Source organism: Phodopus roborovskii, unplaced genomic scaffold, assembly GCF_943737965.1.
Source record: "Phodopus roborovskii unplaced genomic scaffold, PHOROB, whole genome shotgun sequence".
Lineage (NCBI taxonomy): Eukaryota > Metazoa > Chordata > Mammalia > Rodentia > Cricetidae > Phodopus > Phodopus roborovskii.
The window spans coordinates 11560073-11587797 of NW_026125052.1; the positions used below are offsets into that span (position 1 = coordinate 11560073).

The 27725-nt window shown below is 45.6% G+C and overlaps 1 protein-coding gene across 1 annotated transcript in view; it reads right to left on the bottom strand.

The window, feature by feature from the left end:
* Nucleotides 1-27287, bottom strand: part of B4galnt2 (beta-1,4-N-acetyl-galactosaminyltransferase 2) — a 36043-nt gene extending 8756 nt beyond the window's left edge. The window contains exons 1-5 of the mRNA XM_051182768.1: nucleotides 27232-27287; nucleotides 9364-9480; nucleotides 8248-8385; nucleotides 7099-7205; nucleotides 2546-2583 (exon numbers count right to left, since the gene is read on the bottom strand). Coding sequence (XP_051038725.1) covers nucleotides 2546-2583; nucleotides 7099-7205; nucleotides 8248-8385; nucleotides 9364-9480; nucleotides 27232-27287 — 456 coding nt within the window. The remainder of the gene's footprint in view (nucleotides 1-2545; nucleotides 2584-7098; nucleotides 7206-8247; nucleotides 8386-9363; nucleotides 9481-27231) is intronic.
* Nucleotides 27288-27725: the final 438 nt, after the last annotated feature.

Sequence of the window (27725 nt, forward strand, 5' to 3'; positions counted from 1 at the left end):
GTAGCTGGGACTACAGATGGGGGCCACTTTGCCTTACTCCTTCCTCGTTGATTTCTGTTTGTCCATCACTTCCTCCCTCTGACATCAAATAGTTTTCCAGGACTTGGTTCTGGGCCTTTTTATCTTATTGTAGCAGAGGACTCTATCCATCATCAAACTGATACCATCCATTTTCAAGTGGTTTCAAAATGTTTGTCTCAGCAGTTTGGTGGCACATGCCATCAGTCCCAGCACTCTGATGTCTGTGAGTCTGAAGTTAGCCTGGTCTACATAGCGAATTCCAGGTGAGTCAGGGTGAGCAGTGAGAAACGCTATCTCAGAAAAAAAAAAGTAGTGAAACAAACTGTTTGCCTCTGACTCACCCCACTGCCTTAACGCTGTGTGGTTGAGTGAGAAAATCTCCCAAAGACGCAGGGTTTGAATTCTTGGTCCCCAGGTGGTGGAACTGTTTGGGAAGGATTAGTAGGTGTGGCCTTGTGGAAGAGGTGTGACACAGAGGCAGGCTTTGAGACTTCAAAAGTCTCCCAACATCCCCAGAGGGCTCTCTGCCTCTTGCTTCCAGTTTGAGATGTGAGATCTCAGCTGTTCCTGCCACCATCATGTTCTCTAACCCTCTGGAACTGTAAGCATAATTAAAGCTTTTAAAAGTCGCCTGGGTCATGGTATTTTATAACAGCAATAGAAAAGTAACTAAGACGGAAATTGGTACGGATTGTGGAGGCCCAGCTCAAGGGGTTTCAGGAGGGGACAATATTAGCAACTGGGCTAGAGACTGTCCTGTGATGATTTGTTAAAATCTGCTTTCTGCCTTCATTCTAAGAACTTGCCTATTGCAGTTAAATAAGGGTCAGGATAAACAAATAGGCCAAATGTTTATTCAGGGAGAAATAACTTACAACCTAGGCAGATGAACACCAGCAAGTTCCACCGGATGCTCTCCTGTCCCAGTCCAGACAGCAAGAGAGCATCCCGGCTCCTCCTCAGACCTCCTTCCACAGGTCACTTCCACCCTGGCCCCACCCACCAATGGGCGTGGTCAGTGCCGCAGAAGGAGACAAAGTGAATATCCCACTGCACTTGCCGGAAGCTAGGTCTAAATGTAATGGACCGATTTCTTCAGCAGAGGAGACTTCAACCTCTTATTACTGACTCTGCCATGTAGTTACTAGTAACCACTCTTTTTTGTCTGTCTGTCTGTTTTTGTTTTTGTTTTGTTTTGTTGAGACACGGTTTCTCTGTGTAGCCTTGGATGTCCTGGAACTCCAAGTGCTGGGATTAAAGATGTGGGCCGTCCCTCTCCCTCCCTCCCACCCGTAACACCCAACCATTGGACCCTGGCTAAGAGTGGCCATTTTTGCTCTGCTACACTCCTCTGACCTGCAGCCCACCTGGGAGCAAGTCCTGCCCATTAGCTCTACGGGAAGCTGCAGCAGGAAACAAGCCTCTCCCCATCCCCACAACTCCAAAGGCTACACTCATGCCTGTGGTCGTCTGAAACAGCCAAGCATCTTTATGGGACACTGACTGGGTTATGTCACTCCTGCTGAAAACTCCGGCCAATCAGCAGAGAAATCTCCGAGAAGCAAGTCCATAGGCCGTGAGGATACGATGCATGCAGCCATGCCCACACGGCAATCAGGCACAGATAAGCACATAACGGAAGGGGCTAGAGGCACGGCTCAGTGGCAGGGCATTTGCCCTGCATGCGTGAGGGCCTAGATTACATCGCTACCACACTCCTAAATAGAGGAATCAGTATGGGAAGAACGACAGAGGATAGGATGGGAGGGCTTGTGTGGGGGACGGAGAAGGCCTCCAGGGACACAGAGCAGCTCATTCACCCCCGATTCACCCTCCATTCAGTCTGTGGGGGTGGAGGATGCAGATCTCCCTGCTAAGCTGAGATGGCACAGTGGGTAAGAATACTTGCTGGGTAAGTGTCGGCACCTGAACTGGAGTGCCTAGTTCCCACGTAAACAAGTCAGGCAACCCCATGAACCAAGAAGATGGGTGAAAGACGGGAGACCATCAGCCCAGCTAAAGAACAGTGAGCTCCCCAGTGTCTCAAGGGTATAGGGTAGAGGCCACAGAGAGGACAACAATGTACTTCTCAGGCTTGCATATTCTTCCCCGTGTACGTACATCTGCACACACACCCCAAGCCTCATTTCCCAGGGCCCTTTTGCAGGTTCTGGATGAGATTACACCTCACCCTTCACACATCTAGTCCTAAGACCTCAACCGAGAGCTATGCTGAGAGGGAAGGAAAGCAGGCCATCCTGCACTATTGTTGCAGGCCACACAGGCAGCAGCCATGAATGTGGCAGCAGCTTCCTCCAAAAGCAAAAACAACCACAGTGGTGGCTTTGAGCTTTGTGTGGCTTTGCAAGTCCTCCCTGCAAGGCTGCAACATCCCTGTGCAAGGCCCCCATGTCCCACTTTGTGTTCATGTGGTGTTTCCACTGGATAAGCTATAGGGCTTGGTTGAAGGCTGAGATGAGCCATAGTTTGGCAATGCTAAAAATGCTGGGATGGGGTCTCTTACCTCATAGACTGGGGCTTCTGGCCCTTCATACCGGAGGCCTAAAAGACAAAGGAGAGAGAGAGAGAGAAATAGTCTGAGAGGACACTGATGCTCTCTAACATCCTTCCATCTCTCTGACTCCTACACACCTGGAGAGCCCACCAAGGGTCATTTCCTATCAGCTGGCCTACACAGTCCCCATCCCCAGGGCTGTGAGATGGTTCTGTGGTCTGAAACACACATGGATGCTGGAACACCCCCCCCCCATCACATGGGTCACAGGTTTCCAGTGCTCACTCTTAGCTTTGGGTTCTGTGAACCCACAGAGCCTCTTCCAGATGATGGTCCTGCTACCAAAGGGAAATTAACAATGGAGGCATAATGAATGGCCCTTAGATGAATCTGGGAATAGTCTCACTCCCAGAAATAGAAGTACAGCTTGCTAGGAGGTGGGAGAGGGGATGTGGTGGCTAATGCTAATTATCAACCTGACAGAATCTAGAATCTCCTGGGAGAATGACATCTGGGCATGTCTGTGAGGTAATGAGAAGACCCACCCACTGTGGGCGACACCATTCCCTAGGCAGGGGATTCTGGACTGTGAGAATGGATAAAATAAGATGAAAACTAACACGCGTGCATCCCTTGCCCTCTTCTGCTGGCTGAACACATAGTATGACTAGCTGCTTCAAGCCTTGATTTTCCCACCATGACAGTCTATAAACTGGAACTATGAAGCAAAATAAACCTTTCTTCCTTAATTTCTTTTGTTGGGTGTTTTAATCAAAGCAACAGGGAAATAAACTAAGACAAGGGAGTTAGTGGTAAATGGATATGATGTTTCAGTGTGTGTGTGGCGTGTGCATTGCAGGTAGAGTACTTGCCTAGCATGCATAGTGCGTTGTGCTTGATTCCTGGTATCACATACTCTGAGACATGGTCATACATGTATATATTCTCAGTACTCAGGCAGTAGAGGAACAAGGGTCAGGAGTTCAAGGCCATTGGTTTACATAGTAACATGTGGATTTGGAAGCCAAAACCTCATTGAGTCATAGTTGTTTATTTTTAATTTTTTATTAAATTTTTATTTTATATGTATGAATGTATTTTGCCTATATGTATATATGTGCAGGGTTTTTTGGTTTTTTGAGACAGGGTTTCTCTGTGTAGTCCTGACTGTCCTGGGACTCACTCTATAGACCAGACTGGCCTCAAAGTCACAGAGATCACCTATTTCTGACTTCCAAGTGCTGGGATCAAAGCCTTGTGCAACACCCCCACCCCCACCCCTGGCTTGTCAGAATATTTTATCTGAGTGACAGGAAAAGACAAAACAACAAGCGACACCCTCCAAGGTTTTCAAATTCTTTGTGACGGTACTCCTCGAAACTACCAAGTAAATTAAGCAATTTAACATTATTTCATTAACACACACACACACACACACACACACAGCAGGCCAGCGAGATGACTCAGCAGTTAAGAGTACTTGCTACACAATCATGAGGACCTGAGTTCGGGTCCCGGCCGAGTATCAATCCTATACGTGCTATTATCCTAGATCTGAGGGGCGCAGAGACAGGAGGATTGCTGGGACTTGCTTACTTCCAGGCTAGCAGAGAATTATGAGGTCCAGAAAGCCTGCCTCAGAAGGAAAAGGCAGAGGTAATAGAGGGCACCTGACATGGTCTTCTGGCCTCCATACATAGCTACATGTATTCATGTATGTATATACTCACACAGGCACACAGAGATGTGTATTTTTAGATAAACAAAAATCAAATAAATAGGTGGTTTTTTTTTAAAATAAACAAGTTACCCAAAATGTAAAATCATTTTAAAATGGCTACTCAAAAACATCAGGGTTAAGGCTATAACTTATGGGTTCAGCATTTGTCGAAAGCCTTGGGTTTAATCAACAGTGCTCTCCCTCCAGGAAAAATGTATTAGTTATCTCACAGGACGTAATAAGTGTGACTTCAGCTTGAAAGGAAGGCTGGCAAGGCAGAGGTAGGAGGAAGAGGCTTTGCCAGGGTCCAGCCTTGGCTCGGGTTCAGGTCCTGAGGCAGGGAAGGGGCCTCAGCACAAGGAAAACTTCTGGCCACCAAGTAGATTGCACTCAAGTGGCCCCAAATAGCTCAGGCTGTCTTTATTTATACTTAAACAGAGTTTTTCTTACCAGGGTTACTTGAACAGTTTTATTATTGGCTTCTGTTTCTGACCTTAAGAAATACATCATGATTTAAGGAATACATCGTGATCATTATGAAAACCCACATTGTTCCCCTTTATGCTTCCCCAAATACACCTTCCCACCGTCTGCATGATCTTATTCTAGACATTGAGTTCAGCGTTTTTTTGCAGGCTTAACTAAATATCAAGCCAGACATCCTGCTCTTGCAGTATTTAAGTCAGCTGGCAGCTACTTGCAGTTACAAAGTTAAAAAGTAACAGACATGGGCACAATGCTTTCACAAAGGTATTCAGACCCAGACAATTCTTTCATGTCTGCAAGATATGCTTTATACAGTTCCCTTTTCTACAAGAGGGTCCCATGCCTCAATCTCTCTGCAAAAGGCAGATTTTGACAAAGCACTACACCATATTTTTCTCACCAATATAAGCGCTTTTGTATGATAAAGATGGATCTATCTATCCCATATTTCCATTGCATTTTTTCTCATCAGAATATACTAGATCTTATTGCTGACTCCATATGCTTGGTGCCCAGGGAACTTACTTTCTACAGTTGGCACTGTGTGTATTCCTGAGGCTTTCCCCCTATTCTGTGTATGCATACCCTAACTCTCCTTTCTGGAACTATGAGACATGGTTAATGTTCCAAGTGTTGTTTTCTCGTATGTACCTAACTATTTCTACTGAGTCAGAAAAGCTCCCAGGATTAGGAGTTGTAGTTACTAATTCCAGATAAGAGAGTTAAAAAGCATTAATCTTAGGGGAAAACATTTGAAAAGGGACAGAATTCCCAAGGGAAATTACAGCTGGTGCATGTGTGGCTGACAGAGTAAAACTAAAACCCACCTAGAGAATGACCAATACAATGATAGAGAGAAGAGCCTGCCAGCTGCGTGAATTTTTCAAATTCCTACACTGCCCCATGGACTACTGGTCTTTTCCAAGTGAGAGCCTGTTTCTACAGGTGCTTTGCTCTGAGGAAACCCATTGGACAGGTGGCCATGTGCTGACCTGAGATGACACTGTAAGGTTTGGCTGCCACTGGGCCAAGGAGATTGTTTCTCCCTCCCCTTGTTCCCTCTGGAAGGCTCAACCACACATCTGGTACCTGCTCACCTTCTAACCTGGACACTCACTCTCATTTCACCTGTTAGCAGAGAATGTGGAAAATTTGGAGCTTGCTCACGGAGACTTGCTGGATTCCACATGCCACTGTCACCCAGCACCCAGCTCAACTCACTCAGGTCTTTTCCACGGCTCACGGTGGAGGCTGTTTGCCTCTAGATGCCAAGAGCCCATAGCAGGGTCGGATCCACAAGGTGGTCCAGAGTCCACCGCCACTTCCATGGGGAAATGCACGTGTCACCTGCAGTCTCTCCTGTCATTGCTGATTGCTACACTTGGCTTTGAAAAAGCAGGTGATGCTCAAGATGCATGATTCAAACAGAACCCTATGCAGGGCTGTTTTGTGACTTGACTTTATTATTTTATTTTATTTGCTTTAATTTTGAGTGCTTGAAATTAAGGTGTGGGGTTTAAAAAGTCTCACTGTGTAGCTGAAGCTGCCCTCAAATTCCTGATCCTCCTGCCTCAGTCTCCTGACTCCTGTGTGATTACGGGTGTGTATTGCCACACTGAGCTTGGAAAAGAATTTGTTACCTTACACTTTTAAATTTTTTATTTTATGCATAGTGTGTGTGGGGGGGTACATGCAAGCCATGGCTCACGTGGGAAGGTTAAATAAAGAGCCCGAGGAACCCGGTCCTGAGAATAGACCTCAGGTAGCAGCTCTAGCACAACCTTTACTTGCAGAGCCACTTACTCTTCCTTCCCTAAAAGGGAATTGAACTGATGTACCATTCTTTTCAAAACACCCTCTCTGGAAACAGGTTCATCAATTTGCTCCTGATGCTAGAAGACCTTTGAAAGCCAAATATTCCCTAAGATCCCCTGATGATCCCAGTGTTGGTGGCACACACCTTTAATCCCAGCACTTGGGAAGCAGGGGCAGGCAGATCTTTGTGAGTTCGAGGCCAGCCTGGACTACACAGTAAGTTCCAGGACAGGCTCCAAAGCTGCAGAGAGAAACCCCGTCTCAAAAAAAAAAAAAAAAAAAAAAAAAAAAATCCCTGAGGTCCAGAGAAGTCCCACTTCCTCTATATTATCTTAGAACTATTAGAACTACAGGGAATCCACATTTGTAAAGAGAGGTTCTGGGTTGTGGAACCAGGGAGTCAACAGAAAGGAATCCCACCAAGTATCCTGCCTTGTACCAAGTGCACAAACACCCAGTAAATGACTGGCTTCTACTTCCTCCTTTTGTTTAAGGAGATCAGAGCACTGCCTGCAGCCTCTTAAGATGCAGATGCACCTACCTGGGATGAGAATTGTGTGCAGAGGCATCACCTCCACTCCGTGAACTGGGTATCCAAAGGGGAGATTGGGTGGAGCCAGTGTAGGTGGTGGGCGGGGCAGCCCTTTTCTTCAGGAGACAGCAAGCATGAAAGTCAATGTACAGACACATTTTAAAAATCACCCTCGTAGTCAACAAGGACAAGGGAAATTGTCACTTGTACATAGACATACACATGATTTAAAACGATAAAAAGTAAATCTGAATGAAAGAATATCTTCATCCCTGACAGACCAAGGATGTCTGCTTCCTGAAGTGGAACATGTCTCTGCCTAAAACAAGTATCAGATAATGCAAGCAGGAATCAAGGTTCACGTAACAGCCGACCGGCCCCTGCATAAGAAGCTTTCTCCAAAACCTCTCGGCTTTCAGTTACTTTTAGAGGGTCTGTCACAACTCCATCTTGGTTTGAGAATGGTCTTGCCATGAAGCCCAGGCTGGCTTTAAATTTACAATCTTCCTGCTTTAGCTTCCCATGTTCTGGGATTGCAGTTAAGTACTATCATGCCCAACGTGTACAAAATCCCCTTCAGTAAGAACCAGCCAGAACTTATTTAATTCCCTCCAACCAACAATCTCAGTATCAACTCCTTGTAACTGGGGGAAAAAAGGAGGGTCTGGGGCTGTAGCTCAGTGGCAGAGCATTTGGTTTCCAGCACCACAGGGAAAGAATTGGGAGTGGGGTGTGAAGTGCTTGCCTAGCTTGTAGGAGGCCCTAGGTTCAGCCTCCAGTACTGTCAAAAAATAAAAGTGACACATTTTGCAGAGCTGGCAGACAGTATGTTTCCAGCACGCGGTTGCCTTCTGTGCTGGGTACCTCGTGTCACCACCATGACCGAATGAGCGGGGTTGAGCTCTCTGTTCCTTTTTCTCTATTGGTTTTATTGAAATATTTTAAGCACACAAAACCTTCCAAATCTTGTCTTCCCCCCCCCCCTTTTTTCCTTCCTATTCTCTATTGTCTTCTTTTCTTTATTCCCAAGTTCCTCCCAGGGGCCCCTCAGGAGGGTGAGGTCCAAACTTTTCCCGGTAGGGTTCCTCTCTCCCTCCAGCACTTAGAATGGGTATTTTTCCTCCCCAGAGACCCGAGAGCCCCCACAGCCTGCATCACCTCCTCTGAAAGTGCTTGAACTCTGCCTGTCTCCTGGCACGCACAGCTGGGAGGTCCTTCTGGTTATAGGTGCCCTGAAAATCGTATTTTCTGTGCAGTTGGCCGGAGTCACAGTCACATTGGTTTTTAGGGAAGAGCCTAAAACATGCAAGAGAAGCAGATACATGTGGCTGGCTGGTGCGAGGGAGGAGACCTCACCTCTAATCTTGTATGGCACACACCCTGAAAACCTCCTAATTGGGCTGACACCCTGGAACCACCCAGCAATGGACCCCTCAGAGGCAGCTTGAGAAAGGGAGGAGAGAGGAGACCCTCCTCACAGAGATCCACCTGCCTCTGCCTCCCGAGTGCTTGGGATTAAAGGTGTGTGCCACCTCTGTCCAGCCCTTTCCCTTTTTGAGAAAAGATCTTGTCTATGTGGCACAGACTGGCCTCAAACCCATGGCAAACCCCCTGCCTCAATCTTCTGAGTGCACCACCAGGCTCAACAGCCATCTCTTGAATTATCCTCTTTACAAGCTTCTTTAAACCCAAGAGCTACTGATGGGAGATGGCATTCCGTAAATATGTTTCTCTTATTGGTTAATGAATAAAGCCCTGTTGGCCAATAGAAAAGCAAGATAGGTGGGACTAGGAGACAAGGAGGATTCTGGGAGATGTAGTGGGGAGTCAAGATGTAGGGACTGGAGAAGGTCTGGACCCTTTCTCCGATAAGACCACGTGGAAACACTCTGGTTAATATAAATGGGTTAATATTTAAGACAGAGCTAGGCAATAAGAAACGGTAGTAACTGGCCAACAGCTTTATATCTTATACAGCGTCTCTGTGTGTTATTTGGGGCTGACACGGCTGTGGGACCAGGCTGTTGGGAAAACTGCTCTCATAACAAGCCACTGTCTTCAATTGGCAGCACGTCCCACGAGGGAAGATGCCAGGAGGCAGCATCTTCCGGGTGAGGTTGTATAGTTTCTGGGTGCTGTGGAGGACAGAAACCGGATCCCACAGACCAAGCCTGCTCTGAGAGTCACTTAAGTAAACAACGGCTGTCCAGAACTGCCCATAAGGCCTAGGGCACCCCAGAGAAGCAGGGAAACAACATCAATGGAGAACCTCACCAGATGCCATCGTAGGTAAAGAGGTTCCTCAGGTGCTTCTCAGGGAGAAGTTTCAGCATGGGACCACCCGGTGCCGGCTTCGGGAAGCGGTGGGACACTGCTTGGAGGGATACACTTCTGAACATAAATACAACAAAGGCAGGTCCTAGAATCATGAGTGATATCGTGAGGAGCCACCAAAGTCTGGAGCTGGCAGGACACACAGAAAAATAAAAGTGCATTAACAATTTCGATCTTAAGATTGCTTAGTCGGTAAAGCTGCACACAAGGACCTGAGTTCAATCCCCGGCACCCACGTAAACAGCTGAGTACAGCATGGTAGGTGGATAGGTGGGTAAAAGTGCTTGCCGTGTAAGCCCGAGGACTTGATTCCCAGAATCCACCAGTGGAAGGGCTAGACCAGCTCCCACAAACCGTCCACTGACACCACACCCGTGCTATGGCATTTGCTCACAAACATTCACTCCCATACTCCATAATAGTGATATTAACTTGTTTTATTTATGTTTTGTTGGAGATAGGTTCTCAGCATATAGCTCTGGCTGGCCTGAAGTCCACTGTGTGGATCATTCTGGCCTTGAATTCATAGAGATCTGTCTGCCTCTGCCTCTCATGCTGTGACTAAAGGTGTGAGCCACTACTCTTGGATAATATTTTTTTTTTAAGTTGGGTGTGTTAGTACATGCTTGTAATCTCAAGATAATCAGGAAAACACTGGCGGATCTTGGGGCCTCACTGGCCAGTCTGTCTCGCCTCATGCTGCGCTCTAGGCCAATGGCAGGCTCTCTTAAAGAAGGTGTACTGTTTCTAAGGACAACTCAGCAACAGAGAAGGAGGGAGTGACAATAAAAAGGACTTGGGAAAATCCCAAGTGAGGGTGGGCAAAGCAGTCTCAAGGGGGGTGGGCACAGAGGATCATCTATTACCCGCTTTTGTGTCAAGGTGTTTAAACGATTTGTAAAAGGCCTGTGAGTGGGGCTCGCCTGGCCCCAGTTTCAGAAGTTCAGTGGTCTTTGGCTGTGAAGAGATACCACGACCAAAGCAACTCTGTTTTGGGTGGGGTGGGGGTTGGGCGTTGTTTGGTTTTGGTTTAGGTTTCGCTTTGTTTTGTTTTGTTTTTGAGACAGGGTTTCTCTGTATTGCTTTGGAGCCTGTCCTGGAACTCACTCTGTAGACCAGGCTGGTCTTGAACTCACAGAGATCAGCCTGCCTCTGCCTCCTGAGTGCTGGGACTAAAGGCGTGTGCCACCAATGCCGGGCTCTGAGGCAACTCTTGTAAGAGAAAACATTTAATTGGGGACTTGCTCACAGTTTCAGAGGTCAGTCCATTGGTTAGTCACCATGGCAGGAATCATGGTGACTCACAGACAGACATGGTGCTGGAGAAGGAGCTGAGTTCTACATCCTGATTCAATGCCCGGCAGACACTGCTGGAAACCTCAGAGCTCACTCCCAGTGACGCACTTCCTCATCTTTTGGAATAGTGCCTCTCTCTGGTGACCAAGTATTCAAATTTATGAGCCTATAGGGGACATTTCTTCTTTTCTTCTTTCCTTTCCTTTTTTTTTTTTTTTTGAGACAGTGGTCACAGTGTCTCTCTATGTAGCATTGGTGGTCCTAGAACTCTCTCTGTAGACATGTTAGCCTTAAATTCACAGAAATTTGCCTGTCTCTTCCTCCTAGATGCTGGGGTTGAGGGTATGGGCCACTACCGCTCAGCTAAAATTTTTATTTTTATTTTATCTTATATGTATGGGTGATGGGAGATGTCATTCTGTAAATATGTTTCTCAAACTGGTTAATGAATAAAGCACTGTTGGTCAATAGGAATGCAAGAGAGCGTTCCCCAGCGGCTCCTCCTCAGACCTCCTTCCACAGGTCACTTCCGCCCCTGGCTCCACCCCCCAATGGGCGTGGCCAGTGCCGCAGCATGGGTATTTTGTCTACATGCATGTCTTGTGCCCCTAGAGGCCAGAAGAGGGAGGATAAGTAGAATTACAGATGGTTGTGAGCCACCATGTGGTTGCTGGGAATCGAATCCGTGTTCCCTGGAAGAGCAGTCAGTGTTCTTAACCTCTGAGCCATCTCTCTAGTCCCCTAATGGGGGCCGTTCTTACTCAAATCGCCACACACCTCTAAGTAAATAAATAAATAAAGCACTTGCGAAGCAGAGGCAGGCAGATCTCTGTGAGTTAAAGGCCAGACTTAACTACAACATGAGTTCCACAGCAGCTATGGTTGTTACACAGAGAAATCCTGTCTCAAAAAACCATAAATAAATAAATGCAGAACAAACTACAGTATGAAACATGCTAGAACTATAGAGGAAAATGTAAAACTTTAAATGCACACTTTAATCACAAAATGTGAAATCAACAAATTAAGCATACACTAAAACAACTATAGTACGGGGCTAGGGAGATGGTTCAGTGATTTAAAGGCTGGTGATGCTCCTGCAGAGGATCAAGGTTCAGTTCCCAGTACTCATAAGGCAGCTCACAGCTCTCTGTACTCCAGTTCTGGGGAGCTAACCTGATACCCTCTTGTGGTATACATGGTACACACATGCACATACCTTTGATCCCAGCACTTGGGAGGCAAAGGCAGGCAGATCTCTGTGGGTTCAAGGCCAGTTCCAGGACAGCCAGGGCTACATAAAGAGACTCTGTCTCAGAAAACAAAAAGATGAAAAATGAGGACTAGCCATACTCTAGGCTGAACTTCTAAAGAAATAATGATTTTAAAGCATTGATGGGGAGTGTTAAAGGAGGACTGAGTTACTGTCCAGGCATCGAGGGACCATCAGGAGTAGTGAGCAACCACCCAGAGAGATGACAGCAATGTCATCAGCTCCCACCTTGACCACTGATTTGGACATGCAGTCCTATGTGCTTACAGGAGACAAATATAAAAGACTGCTTGACCTTGCCAAGTCAGGATAAGACAGCCATTCTATTTCCCTGCTGTTGTTGTGGTCTGTCAAGTTCTCTTGGCCTTAGCCAAATCTGGGTGTACCAACGTCGCTGTGAGACCTAGGGTGACTGTTCAGATGGCTTGCTGTTTCTGTCCTTGCTGCACCTTTTGGAAGTTGTCCATCCACATTTCCTGTCTACTCTAGTATTGTTAATTTCCTTCTCAGGTCTTAATGAGGTTAAAGATTAAACTATCACAACTATTATTCTCTCTTCCTAGTTAGATATATTAGGTACTAGACTTACGTTTTCCAGCTTAGGACAACTCTATTGTAAACTCCATTATGCCCTCACCCTAAGACTAGATATATAGTTTTGTATATAGTTTTGTATTAAGCCTAAATCTTTTCTTTAGACTAAAAGGGGAATTGTAGTGAGGTAGTCCTTCTGTAGCACTGACCACGCCCATTGGGGGGTGGAGCGATGGGCGGAGGTGACCTGAGGAAGGAGGTCGGAGGGGGCCAGGAAGGCGCTCTCTCTTTCTGGCGTGACTCGGACAGGAGAGGATCGGGTTGAATTTCCTGGTGTTCATCTGTCTAGGTTGTAAGTTATTTCTCCCTGAATAAACATCTATTCGGCCTATTTGTTTATCCTGATCCTTATTTACCGCAATAAAGAGCTGTAAAGGAAAGGATCAAATAACATACAAAGGCAGACCCATCAGAATAACACCCAACTTCACAACAGAAACAATGAAAGCCAGAAGGACTTGGACAGGTATTATGCAGACACTAAGAGATCACGGATGCCAGCCCAGACTAATACACCCAACAAAACTTAGTGAAACCATAGACAGTGAAAACAAGATATCCCAAGACAAAACCAGATTTAAACAATACCTATCCACAAACCCAGCCCTACAGAAAGTACTAAAAGGAAAACTCCAACCCAAGGAAGTCAACTATATTCACAAAAACACAGGCAACAGATTATCTCAGAGCAACAAAGCCCAAAGAAGGGAAACACACACACAATGCCACCAACAACAACAAAGAAAAAAAATAACAGGAACTAGCAATCACTGGTCTTTAATATCCCTTAATATAAATGGGCTCAATTTGCCTATAAAAAGACACAGGCTAATTAATAGATTAGATATGAAAACAGAATCCATCCTTCTGCAGCATAAAAGAAACACATCTCAACCTCACAGACAGATATTACCTCAGAGTAAAAGGTTGGGGAAAAGATTTCCCAATCAAATGGATCTAAGAAACAAGCTGGTGTAGCTATTCTAATATCTAACAAAATGGACTTCAAACCAAAATCAACCAAAAGAGATAAAGAAGGTCATTTCATGTCCATCACAGGAAAAATCCATCAAGAGGAAATCTCAGTTCTGAACATCTATGCTCCAAATACAAGGACACTCACATTCATAAAAGAAACAATACTAAAGCTTAAATCAAACATCAAGCTCCACATACTACTTGTGGGAGACTTCAACACCCCACTCTCACCACTGGACAGATTTACAAGACATAAACTTAAGGATAAACAAGGGAATTAACAGATGTTATGACTGAATTGGATTTAATAGACATCTGTAGAACATTCCACCCAAACACAAGAGAATATACCTTCTTCTCAGCACCTCATGGAACCTTCTCAAAAACTGACTACATAATCAGTAACAAAGCAAACCTCAACAGATACAAAAAAAAAAAAAATTGGAATAACCCCATGTATCTTATCGGATCACCATGGCTTAAAGTTAGAATTTAACAGCAACACTAATTTCAGAAAGCCCACAAACACATGGAAATTGAACAATGCTCAACTAAACTATCACTGGGTCAAGAAAGAAATAAAGAAATTAAAGACTTCCTAAAATTCAGTGAAAATGACTGCACAACATACCCATGTAACACGAATTAATTAAAAAACCCAGAGACAGATATTAGGTTTCAAACTGAAGATCAGAGAAGCAAAGTAGCCAAGCTACCAAAGAGCTTTTACCTCTAACAGGGCTGGGACATTTCTATTTTCTAGGTGGCTGGAGAATGAATACCTGATTCTGAAATGTTTCTCCTGTCTTTTATATCTCCCCAATGCTGGAATTAAAGGAGTGTGATCCCAGGTGCTGTGATCTAGATCAATCTTGTGTAGATCTGGGTGGCCTTGAATTCACAGACATCCGTCTACCTCTTAATCCTGAGTTTCTAGGATTAAAAGGTCTGTACCACCACCTCCTAGCTTCTGGCTGCTGGGCTTAAAGGTGTATGCCTGGCTTCTATGGTTTGTGGCTGACTTTGCTTTCTGAATCCTCAGGCAAGCTTTAATAAATCATAAGTAATATATCACTACAATTCTCCTTTTTTGTCTAATATGAAAATAAGAAGGCTATAACTAACATATGAAAAATTATATACAATACAATAAGCATATACACTATATACGGGCAATAAGTTTGTTAATAATGTCTAGCCCTTTTGCTTTTGACAAGTTCAAAGAGAGGAGAGAGTGTGAGGAGAGGGAGGGAGGGGGAACTGGGATTGGAATATAAAAAATAAATTAAAAAAGCATGGCTATCAATCTAGGAAACAACAAGTACATGGAGTAAGAAATGCTCAAGCACGTAAGAAAAATTACAGAGAATCTTCACGACCTTTATTTTATATTCCCGTTGACATCTGCACTTTATAAAATGTTGTCAAAACATATTCATCTAAACTAACCAAATTACAGAAACACTAGCAGAAAACACACTCTTATGTTCTTCATCGACTTTGTTTTGGTTTTGTTTTTCCAGGCAGGGTTTCTCTGTGTAGCCCTGGCTGTCCTGGAACTCATTCTGTAGACCAGCCTGGCCTCGAACTCAGAAATCCACCTGCCTCTGCCTTCATAATGCTGGGGTTAAAGCTGTGAGCCACCATGACCAGCTCTTCATTGAGCTTCTTAGCCTCGCCTGTGTAGGATATCAGTGTGCTGTGCACATATTCGGAAGTCGGGAGACAACTTTTGGGAGTGGGTTCTCTTTTTCTACCATGTGGGACTTGGAGATTGAACTTGGTTTGTCTCTCTTGGTAGCAAGAACTTTTACATGTTGAGCCATAGTCAAAAAACAAAAACAGGCCAATCTCACTGTCTAACCCAAGATGATCTTCATTTGCTTGTCCTTCTGCCCCCACCCCCTCGCCCAAGTGCTGGAATTACAGGTGTACAACCCTGCTTTGGATTTAAATTCCTGGACATGTATTCTTGGTAATGCTGTGGGTAGATCCCATGGCCTGTGTATGTCTGGCAAGCACTCTATCACTGAGTTACACTCAGCCCCAAGTTCCTAGACTTCTGATTCCCCAAATATGACTCTAGCTAGGAAAACACTTATGGTATAATCATTAACAGAGGTTGTTCTAGTAGAAGCCTATTAATAAAGGTTTAATCTCTACTGGCTAAATGCAAAGGTTTTGTCCTTCTAAAACAGGACAGCCTATGTGCTTTCCATGGAAGGCGGCTGAAACAATAACAAGTCTAATGAAATAATGAATTTGATGAAATAATAACTTTATTAGTAATAATAAAAATCTGCTCTTCTGGTTGAGATATATTTAAGAAACATCCAAGAAATGTCCAGACTGGACCTGGGGCAACCGTGTGTGTCGGTGGGTGACATTGTATCCCTCAGGTTCCTATGCCACTGACATAGTTTGTTTTTGAAATGAGCAGGAACTGGGAACAGCTGAAGTCTGAGCCCTGGATAATGCTTCCTCTTGTTCCCACACAGGAAGATAATTTATTATTATTATTGTCATTGTCATTGTTCTTCAACTTTTTATTACTTTTATTGCATTTTTTTCTTCGACAAGTTTATGCATGTATAAAGAGTATTCTGATTACTGTGACTGTCCCACCCTAACCTCCCTTCCAGCTGTCATATCAATGTCAACCTGTGTCTGTCCACACCACAGAAATCAGCCTTTTGCTGATTGGCCTTTTGCTCTAGAAACTCGTTTTTTTTGTTTGTTTGTTTGTTTTGTTTTGTTTTAAGATTTATTTATTTATGTATACAGTGTTCTGTCTGCATGTACTCTACATGCCAGAAGAGGGTGCCAGATCCCACCATAAATGGCTGTGAGCCACCATGTGGTTACTGGGAATTGAACTCAGGACCTCTGGGAGAGCAGCCAGTGCTCTTAACCTCGGAGCCATCTCTCCAGCACCTAGAAACTCACTTTTTAAGACTTAATTTTTAATTGTGTATGTATTGTAGGTATGTACCTGTGTGTGTGTGTGTGTGTGTGTATGTGTGTGTGTGTTTGTGTGTGTGTGCGTGCGCACGTGAACAGAACTCAGGTCTTCTGCAAAAGTTGTATGAGCTTTTCATCTCTGAGCCATCTCTCCAGCCCCTAACATTATTTTTGTGTGCTATGTCACCTCTATCCTCTCCTGAGTCATGACTGTACAGAAACACCTGTGGTGGAAGGTGTGTAATATGTAAATATGTCTCAGGACTTCTAAAAAGACCTGCAGAGTAAAACACATTTCTGAAGTGAAGCTGGCCTCTTAGTCTGGGCCACTATTGCTGGGATAAAACCAAAAACAAGTTGGAGAGGAGAGGATTTATCTGTCTCACACTCTCATGTCTCTGTTCATCTTCAAAGAAAGTCAGACCGGAACTCAAACAGAGCAAGAACCCAGAGGAGCTGGTGCCGAGGCTTTGGAGGAGTGCTGCTTACTGGCTTGCTCCCCTTGGCCTGCTCAGCCTGCTTTCTTATAGAACTGAGGACCACCAGCACAGGGAGGGCCCCACCCACCATGGGCTGGGCCCTGTCCCATCAATCACTAAGTAAGAAAATGCCTAACAGGCTTTCCCACAGCCTGCTTTTTGGGGTTTGTTTGACTGCTTTTTGAGACAGGGTTTCTCTGAGTAGCCCTGGATGTCCTGGAACTCACTCTACAGACCAGGCGTCTGCAGATCCTTCTGTCTCTGCCTCTTGAATATTGGGAATAAAGGTATGCATTACCACTGCCAGGCTAAAAGATGAGTAGTGCACATGAGGACAATTCTTGACATCAACCTTGAACCTTTAGATGCACACATGTATGTACACTTACACTTCACAGATACAGCAAGAATTGTTTTTAAAATGTCCTACAACGTGTATTTTATTCCCTTTTCAAAAAGCCAAAACAAAAAATCTGTGTGGCCATATCAGAGGGTACTAAGACAATGGGAAAAAAAAATGAACAACAACAATAATGAAAGCAAGTCTCCCTGTAAGCAGCTTGAGGTAACCTGTGAAAATAGCTCATTATTCTCCTGTGATCTGTGATAGTGCTTGATACTATTCCCAGCATTCCCAAAGCAGGGGCAGAAAGATCCCTGTGAGTTCCTGGTCACCACAGCTGAGTAAGTGGGACCCCCACCTCAAAAATTAAAAATGAAAAAGAGAGAGACAGAGGGGAAAAGAGACAGCCGCTACTTCTTTTCCGAGACAACATCTTTCTATGTAGCCCTGGCTGGCCTGGAACTATCTATGTAGATCATGACTAGCCTCAAATTCACAGAGATTGGCCTGCTTCTGCCTCCCGGAGTGCTGGTATTAAAGATGTATGCCGCTGCTTGGCGTACCTGTCTGTAAAACTGTTTCCACCTTCAAGGATGCTGTAATACGACTCTCTTCCTCTGGGCATATTTTGGAGTAGGGATTCTTTGGCTGGTAGTGCTGCTGTTGATAGTTCTAAGTAGGAGGGGCTAAGGGATGGTCACAGGACTGTCTGTTGGGATGGCATTACAGTCCTGTCTCTCAGTGGCAAGTGATCCTGTGAGATGCTAGAGTACATAGGAGGTAGGTGGTGGACTGGAAATGGGACTCCACAGTGCGGCTCCCATCGGGTCCTCATCCACAATGGGGTGTAACTAGAGGTCACCCATTCTCCTGTGAGTAACCCCTCATTCATGCTCTGTCTGTGAGTCCCCAAACTCGGTTGGGCTTTGGTGGAATCATACTTCCATCTGTCACTGGTGCTCTACCTGGGGTAAATAGACATGTGTCCACATCTTCCCAGGAGTTAACTAACATGCATACCCACAAAACCGCCAAATATCTGAAACAAGCAACGAGAGCCATTCCAGAGTTAAGATGGAAACATGGATAGTAAATGTGACAGACCAAACCGTGGCGCTAGACCTTGGGTCCAGAATGAGTGATGGTTTTTGCTAAAGTGTCAGGGGGCTGGACAAGCATTGGCAGGCTTGTCCAGTGAAGATGGACCCTTCACTCACAGTCAGCTTTGGACTCCACTCCAATTCCTCTGGCAACTCTAGAAAGGGACGAATCACCTTTGCCCCTCCTTAGGATTTAAAAATATAAATAAAAGCGGGGGTGGTGGTGTTAATCAGGACTCCATCGAGCCCCAATTAAGTTATTTCCTCCTAGTTAAAAGAAAGGAATCTCAATTCTATCTTTGGCCTTGGCTCGAGACCTAGTATTCTGACCTACCCCAAAGATCAGAACATTAGATACTATATTCCTTTCCCCAATCGTTAATACAAATGGGCCTGGTTAGGAGACACCCTCTCCATAAAAGTTGATTTACCTGAAGACATGTTAAGGAAATGGAAGGAATAACTATCCCCTTTATGAACCCATGTACTTTTACGTCCAGAAGCCCTTCCCCAATGCCTGCACTTTGAACATCCAGCCCCCAGCATCTGCTTACTGACTTCTGTTGCTGAACATGCCTAATTTCCTGGATCCTACATCCCAGGACAAAAGCTTCTTTATTTCTGCCTGCTGCATTCGTCCTGGCAGATGCTAAAGCTCTATTACTCTCCTGCTCTGTTGACATTCTCTCAAATGTTAATGAAACAGTCTTTAAAATCAACTCAGAAGGAAACTTAAGACCAAGAACTGACAAAAAGGAAACTCCAGTTCCCTGGTTACAGCCAAAGCTTAAGAACAGAGGGGCAGGGAGGTGGTGGCATACCTTTAATCCCAGCACTTGGGAGGTAGAGGCAGCTGGATCTCTGAGTGGGAGGCCAGCCTGGTCTGCTTACTGAGTTCTCAGACATCCAGGACTACACAGAGAAACTTTCAAAAAGTAAACAACAAAGGAAAGAACATAGATCCGGTGGGAGGAGCTGGCTCAGTGCTCAAAAGCTCATACTGCTCTTGCAGAGGACCTGAGTTTGACTCCCTGCATCCAATCACCTGTAACTCCAGCTTCAAAAGCCTTCTCTGGGCTCCAGGGGTACCTGTACTCGCATGCACTCACACAGACACACACATACAATTTAAAAATAGTTTTTAAAAACTAAAAAGAAGAAGAAGAACAACAACAACAACTCAGAGGCTGTTAAGACGAATTCATGGTTAGAGCACTTGTTCTCACAGAGGACCCATATTCATTTCCCAGTACCCACTTGGTGGCTCAAAACTGTCTACAATTGCATTTCCAGGGTAGTCTTCTGGTCTTCAGTGCCACCAGGTACACATGGGCTACACATACTTGCATGTAGGCAGGCAAAAACCATCCATACACATAGTCATAAATACATCTTTAAGAATACAGACAAAGCTGGGTATGGTGGCATACATCTTTCAGCCCCACACTTAGGAGGCAGAAGCAGTCAGATCTTTGTAAGATCTAGACCATCGAGGTCTACAGAGTGAGTTCCAGGTCTACAGAGTGAGTTCCAGGACAGTCGGGGCTACCCAGTGAAACCCTGTCTTGATAAACCAAGAGGGTCTGTGGGGGCAAAGGGAGGATGGGAGGGAGAGGGAACTGGGATCAATATGTAAAATAAGAAAAAATATTAAAAATAAAAAAAATAGAATTAATGATGAAAAAAGAAAAAGAAAAAAGAAAAAAACAAAACCAAGCAAACAAACAAACACAGACAAAACAACTGAGCTTTAAGGTTGGGTATAGATTTCTGGGGCAGCGAAGCCATCCAGGTGAAGGTAACTCAAGCTGTGTTACCTACTGACAGAGCCCATGGGCAGACTGACCCATACAGGAGGGTACCCTGCCTCATGCAGTTGCTCCTCACTGTCCTAAGCCAGAAGTATTACACCGGACAAAAGATGCCCCCAGAGAACTGAAAACTTCTGATGTGGGATTAAATGTAGCATAAAATAAACGTAAAAAGCAAACAAAAACCAACCCACCCTTCAAACCATAAGAGACACAAAAATCCTTTGGGGTAACTCTGTCTGGGGCAACTGACTCTTACGGGTGTCTAATCTTTTCACCCCTATTTTCTCTGTTGCTTAAATCTATGTTAATATGTTTCCCTAATAAATTTCATCTCCACTTTGAAAATAAGACCTATGGGGTCCCAAGTAAAAGTGCTGGCTCTGCAAGACCGACAACTTGAGTTCAACCCTGTAGCCCGGGTAAAAAGCCACGTGCCCTGGCACATAGCTGCAAATCCAGTGCTTCCAAAGCACGACGGGATGTGGGGACAGGGGAGTCAGTAGCAAGCACAAGGGTCAGCTGACCTGGGGTGTTCTGTACAGCAACAGAAGCAGGAAAGCCCCCGCCTCAAAATCAAGGTGGCCATTGGGAACCAATTCCTGAAAGCTGTCCCAGGATGGCACATGGACACCCTGGATCATGCACTGAAACACACAACTAATAATAATAATAATAATAATAATAATAATAATAAAGCAAGTTTAAGTCCTATGGAGAAGGGAGTGTTTGCCTTGTGCTCAAGGAAATCTGGTTAGCAGACTGAGGAAGGCTTGGTATTGGTGTACAGTCCTTAGGTAATCAAGTCACAGGAGTTCATGGTCAACACTGGGTCACGTCTCACAGGCAGCTGGTGAGCATGGAAGCGGTCTATTGAACAGCAAGAGAGAGAGAGAGAGAGAGAGAGAGAGAGACAGAAACAGAGATGGGAGAGAATCCTGAGCAGACTACAAAGGTTCTAGGGCCTGGGTCAAGGTCAAAGCTGCTTGGCATGGAGTGTCCTGAGTCTGGTTTGCCCTTGTCCATTTGTTTGGGGTTTAGAAAAGGATTTTATAAAGCATGAAGGAACTGCCAGTCAGCACTGTCAGCCATCTGCCAATGGTTTTTCTAATAACTAGGATGCATTCAGCTGTGGTTATCAAGTGGCTGCATCAAAGGCAAGCTGTTGACTTGGCATGGGAAAGCTGTACATACGGTCAGGTGGGAGCCTAGATCCTCAGCTCGCTGTGGTAACGTCTCCAAAGTAGCTCTCCTTGCTCTCTGCCTTGAGTTAGCCACAGTTTTGTGCACTTTGGTTTTTGTGATCAGCACACACACATATAACCTTTACAATTTCTACAATTAGGTAATAAAAGTCGTGGTGACTTTGGCCTTGGTGACATTCTCAGGTGATTTGTTCCAAGGAGAAAGTTGTTAGATCTCAAACTTGAGACCGAGGTTCCTGCTTAACATATCAGAGCAGACACTGGGAGCCAGGATCTCCCAGCATCCCAGTCGGTTACAGGGTCCTTCAGGCTGGCACACCATGCCTAAACTTCTCCAGCCCAAGGACTGGGCCGCCCTTCCCTCAGCTGCCCTGCCTTATATAATCCAGCCATTTACCCTTTGCCCTCCTGGCCTCTTGTTCTGGCTTCTCTCTCCTCTCCCTTGTGCTGTATGAATATATATTGCTATGATTGGTTTAATAAATGGCCAATAGCTGAACAGTATACAGATAGGTGGGAAATCCAAATTAAGAATGATGGGATGAGGAAGGGTAGAGCCGGAGGGTCACCAGCCAGATGGAGAACAAGTCAGACACACAAAATGCAATAGAGGTAAAAGCCACGAGCCTCAGGACAGTGCATTGGCTAATAGAAATGGGTTAAGTTGTAAGAGCAAGTAAGTAACAAGCCTGAGTTACTGGCTCAGTTATTTGGGAGCAGGAAAGCTCCCCTCACATGGCTCAGTCTGATCATGTTCACTCTGGACTCCTCCAGATATTCCTACCTCTTGCCATGCTCTCCCTCTTATCTACAATAAACCTTCTCCCCCATACCTAGGAGCAGTCATGTCCTTCCCTTATTTCCACACGGTGAGTAGGCAGAGCACCACCTAAAGAAGATCTACAGCCTCTAGCCAAAGGGCACAGGAATGAGCAAGGGACTGGATACTGGAGCCTTACTCAACCTTTAGACTAATTATGGTTAATGTTTTCATTAAAATATGTTTAAAGGGGGGATGCATGGATGGCCCTGGAAAGGGGAAATAGATGAGATCTCCTGGGCAAACTGGGGGTGCAGGGTAGAGAGGAGGGGGTAAAGGATGTGAACATACGGTATTGGGATGATTGAGTTGAGGGAGGAATGGAGAGAGAGAAATGTAAGAGATATATGAATAGAGGGGAGAGCATTATAGGGTTAGGGAGAAACCTGGTACCAGGGAAACTCCCAGGAATCCACAAGGATGACCCCAGCTAGGGCACCTAGCAATAGCAGAGAGGGTGCCTGAACTGGCCTTTGCCTGTAATCAGATTGTGACTACCCTAACTGTCATCAACCAACCTTCACCCAGCCACTGATGGAAGTAGACACAGAGGATCAAGCCAAGCACTGGGTGGAGCTCTGGGAGTCCAGCTGGAGAGGGGAGGGAATGTATGAGCAAGGGGTGGGGTGGGGGTCAAGATCACAATGGGGAAACCCACAGAGACAGCTGACCCAAGCTCACGGGTGCTCATGGGTTCTACACCAACAGAGAAGGAGCCTGCATGGGACCGACCTAGGCCCTCTGCATGTGGGTGACTACTATATATATATATATATTGTATATATATAATCTGTTTGTGGGGCCCCTAGCAGTGGGACCAGGATCTGTCCCTGGTGCTTGAGCTGGGTTTTTTTTGGAGCCCATTCAGCCTTGGTGCATCTGGGAGGAGCTTGGTCCTGCCTCAACTTGATATGACATGCTTTGCTGACTGCCGTGGGAGGCCTTCCTCTTTCTGAGGAGTGGGTTGGGGGGTAGAAGGGAACAGAGGGAAAGGAGTGAGGAGAAACTATGCTTAGTTTCCAATAAATTAAAAAAGTTAATAAAAAGTAAATAAAATTTAAAACATGTATTTTACATGCATTCCTGTAATCCCAGAACCCAAGAGGCTGAGAAAGGAGAGCTTGAGGCCAGCCGAGGATAGGAAGCAAATTCCAGGCCAGCCTAGGCTACATTGCAAATCTTTAAAATAAAAAAAAAATGAAATTGTGATAACATCTAGTAGGCTTATGATTGATTGGTTGATTGATTATATTGATTGTGGCACTAGGACTCGACCTCCCACTCCCAGCTCTGACACGGGGTAAATTCTTAAGTCTCTTTAAATGGTCTCAGTTTTAATTCCCAACTTGTCAAGTAGCAATAAATATACCCCAAGTAAACAATGGCTTTTTGGGGTTTTTTGTTGTTGCTTTGTATGTGTTTGCATTTTTGGTTTGAGACAAGGTTCCCCTATGTAGCTCTGGCTATCCTAAAACTCTCATGTAGACCAGGCTGGCCTTAAACTCAGAGACCTGCCTGCCTGTCTCTGACTCCTGAGTGTTGGGATTAAAGAAACGAGCCACCAGGAATAGCTTGGGGTGTGTGTGTGTATGTGTGCATGCAGGGTGGGGTGCGGCGCACATGCCATGCAAGGGTGGAGAACAGAGGACAACTTCATGCACTTGGTTCTCTCTTTTCACCTTTACGTGGTTTCAGGGATCAAACTCAGGTCTGTCAGACTTGTGGTACAAGTGCCTTCACCCACTGAGCCATCTCAGAGACCCTTCTGTGGTATTTAATTTGGGGAACTTTAGATTTTTTTGCACAGAGTCTTTTATCCCAGAAGGTAGGACTTCTGACTTAATTTTTTTTAATTTAATTTTATATTTGGGGGGGCAAGAATTATTTATTTATTATATATATACAACAGTCTGCCTCCATGTATTTGGGCGCCAAATCTCATTATAGATGATTGTGAGCCATCATGTGGTTGCTGGGAATTGAACTCAAGACCTTTGGAAGAGCAGTCAGTACTCTTAACCTCTGAGTCTTCTCTCCATCCCCTCTGTCTTAATTTCTATGCATCTGCTTACTGCTGTGTTCTAAAGACAAACGGGAGCTTCAGGAGAGCACTGTATCTTTAAACTTCCCTTAATGTGGAATTTACTCTGAAGAACTCATAGTTAGGTAACTGGCTCCCAGCATCCACCTAGGTTGCTTGGTCTGGGGTGCTCAGTGTTAAGTGTCAGGCTGTCCATACGACCAGAAATGAGCTCGACCTGGGCTATAGGATTCTGGTTGTGAGATAGAAACCAGCATTTCCCATGAACTTGTGAAACCTGCTTTCATCTGCGGAAAGGAATCTGTGCCCTTACCTCTGGCACAAGGGACCAATGACTGGCTACCTGTGGTGCCTACCAGCATATGAAAGTCCGTGCTGGCCTCCAGCCTTCCTCAGCTTCACAGGTACCTGTTACAACATTTCAAAACCCAGGCTAGTAGCCCTAGCCTTTCTTACTTTCTCCTCTACCCAAAATTCCCTCCGGTTCACACCCCTCGGTCAGCTGCCCATCCTTCCTATAATCTGACTTCTCACAACTCTCTCTCTTATTCACTTGCTCTCTCTAGCAGTGCTCTGTTCTCCATCTCTCGCTACCTCCTCCCTCCTCTCTCTTCTGCTCTCCTGTTCCCCATGTCTAGTCTGCTTGTCGTGTTCAGTCTGCTTCTTTCTCTCTCTCTGCTCTGGACTCTTTCGGATGCTTCTGTTTGTTCTCGCTCTCATCTATAATAAGAAGCTTAACCATGTCATGGAGCAGGCATGCCAACAGTTTCTTCACTGCAGGAGCATTATGTATTTTTAAATAAGGAATCATCTCTCCATCCCCCAACAATCGTCAAAGGAAATTCTAGTAAATGCTAAAAATCCAATCAGCTCCTTTCAGCAAGGTCCTCGGCCAACTTTCACCCTTATGTCCTCAACTGTAAAATGGAGATGTCAGAAGTCCAGTCTTCTTGGGAGTTGTCAGGAACACAGCGGAGGCACCCTAAGTAAATGCTGCACAAGGAATAAATGAATCTCTCCATGTTGGACTCCCCTATCTTCCCCTCACTAGGCTTTTCTGTCCACTTCCAGAGAAATGCAACCTAGAGCACATTCCTAAGTGCTCCATAGGGTTTAAAATGAATAGAACTTTTAACCCCCTTTGAAGACTATACGAGTTTCTCTTCCACCTGGTCCCACAGCCATTTAGCCCCAAATAAACACAGAGGCTTATATTAATTATAAACTGTTTGACCGATGGCTCAGGCTTCTTACTGGCTAGCTCTCTCTTAACTATTAACCCATAACTACTAATTGTTCTATTTCTACATGGCCTTATCTTACCGGAGAATGCCTGGTATCTCTCTCATGTAGTCCAGGCTGACCTCAAATTTACAATGTAGCAAAAAATGACCTTGAACTGCTGGACTTACTACAGACATGCACCTTCACACTGGCTTTTGAAATGAATGTAGAAACTAACATGTATTCAGTGTAGTTGATGGGGCAAGAATCTCTCCCTGAGTTGATAGGATGTATTAAAGGGAACTATCCCATTTCAGACACTAGAAGAGATGTTGGTTTCCTCAGGACCACACTGGCCAGCACTGAGCAGTAGAAACAGGAAAAGAGCAAACAGCCTGGATTAAGACTGTAGATCTAGAGGTGAAATTCTAGTCTTTATGAAGGACAAATGAAGTCTGACAAAAATGTGCCAGCCTTGAATTCACTGGCATCATTCATGTAAACTGAGCTGGTTAAACGAGCTTCAATGTCTGCCTTCTCTCTCATGCAGAAAGCAGGAAGCTATGGGGAATGTTGAAGGACACTGGGATCCCTGAGGTCCTTAGCTGTGAGTCAGGGTACACACAAGATCTGCCTTCCTCCTTTCGCTCCTTGCATCCTTTGAAGAACAAGTGTGCTTTTAAAAGGATAAATAAATAAAAAGTTCCCAGGTTCTGGGGCATTGTGGGCAAGCACCATACCACAGAGCAACACCCTCCTCAGCCCATCTAGCCTCAAAATTGTGGATCTCCCCTAGTAGCTGGGATTGAGCCCAAGGCTTCCTGAGTGTCAAAGCCCAAGGCTTCCTGAGTGTCAGGCAAGCACTCCACCAACTGATTTACATCTCCCTTAGCTGTATTTGTGTGTGAGAGAGAGACAGAGACAGACGGGGGGGGGGGGGATAACTTTGGGGGGAGGTTGCAAACAATATACAACACGGATTTCTAACTCACAACTTGTTTTGTTTTGTTTTTTAGAGACAGTGTTTCTCTGTGCAGCCCTGGCTGTCCCTTAATCACTCTGTAGGCCAGGCTGGTCTCGAACTCACTGATAACCACCTGCCTCTGCCTCCTGAGTGCTGGTAGCCTTGCTTGCTACCAACGCCCAGCCACAACACTCATTTCTACTCCTTCTATGTACTTTGTGAAAATTAATCAAACACATCCAAATACATTTCCCCCACGCCTCTTCGGAGGAGTGGTGCTGTGGTGCAGACTCATTGGGGTACAGCTGAGCACCTCACTCCAGAGCCAACATTCCGAGATCGTTGGGTCTGTGAGGGTCTCTCCGGAAATGACTCAGTGGCCAAGGCTCTTGAATTTGCCTAAGTTTGCATCCTACCTCTGGATCCCGGAACTCAGGTGCGTAGGTGCTTCAGGGCTTCTACCTGCGCGCCCGGCACCCACAAGGCACGACCCACGTTCAGACCAGTTTCCTGCGTGTTCTTGACAGTAGAACAACCTCCAGGTAGGATTTTCCCACCAAAAACAAAACAAAAAACGGTTCCCTGTTTGCACCTGCGCAGCAGCCCGAGACGGGGCGGCAGCGGGGGGCGGAGGCGAAGGCGCTTCATCCAAGGTTGCACGCGCCGTGCCCAGAGGCCTCTGCTACCCACTAGAGAATTACCGCGGATCCACCCGTCACCTGCTGCTACCTGCGCACTGCCGCCTGCCTCCCCCACACCGGTTCCTCCCCGGCATCGCGCGCTCACGTTTCTCCCGCTCGGGGACACTCACTAGCTGGAAGTCATCGCAGATTGCTCTGACCACCTCTCTGCGGACTTCCCAGGGCGGATCCCGACAGAGCAGGAGGCAAAAACTGCGGGACCGTGCACGCCCACTTCCCACAACTCCCGCCCAGGCTCTAGACCTTGCCTCGCGTCTAAGCCGCGCTCCAAATGTTTTGTCATAATTAGGGTTGGTCCACTATGACTGTGAGGCGCCAGGGTCTCATGCCCTGGGAACTAGATGGTCCTACAGCCACCACCGCCCCAGCCTTTCCTACTAGAAAAAAGCTATGAAGAGCTCAGCTCTTCATAATAAGCTCCAGCATCCCCAAGCAAGGACAGTTGTGAGGCTTGCTTTTCAGATAAAGAAATTGAGGCAAGGTGGGGGTAACTAAACTGTAACCCGGCCTCA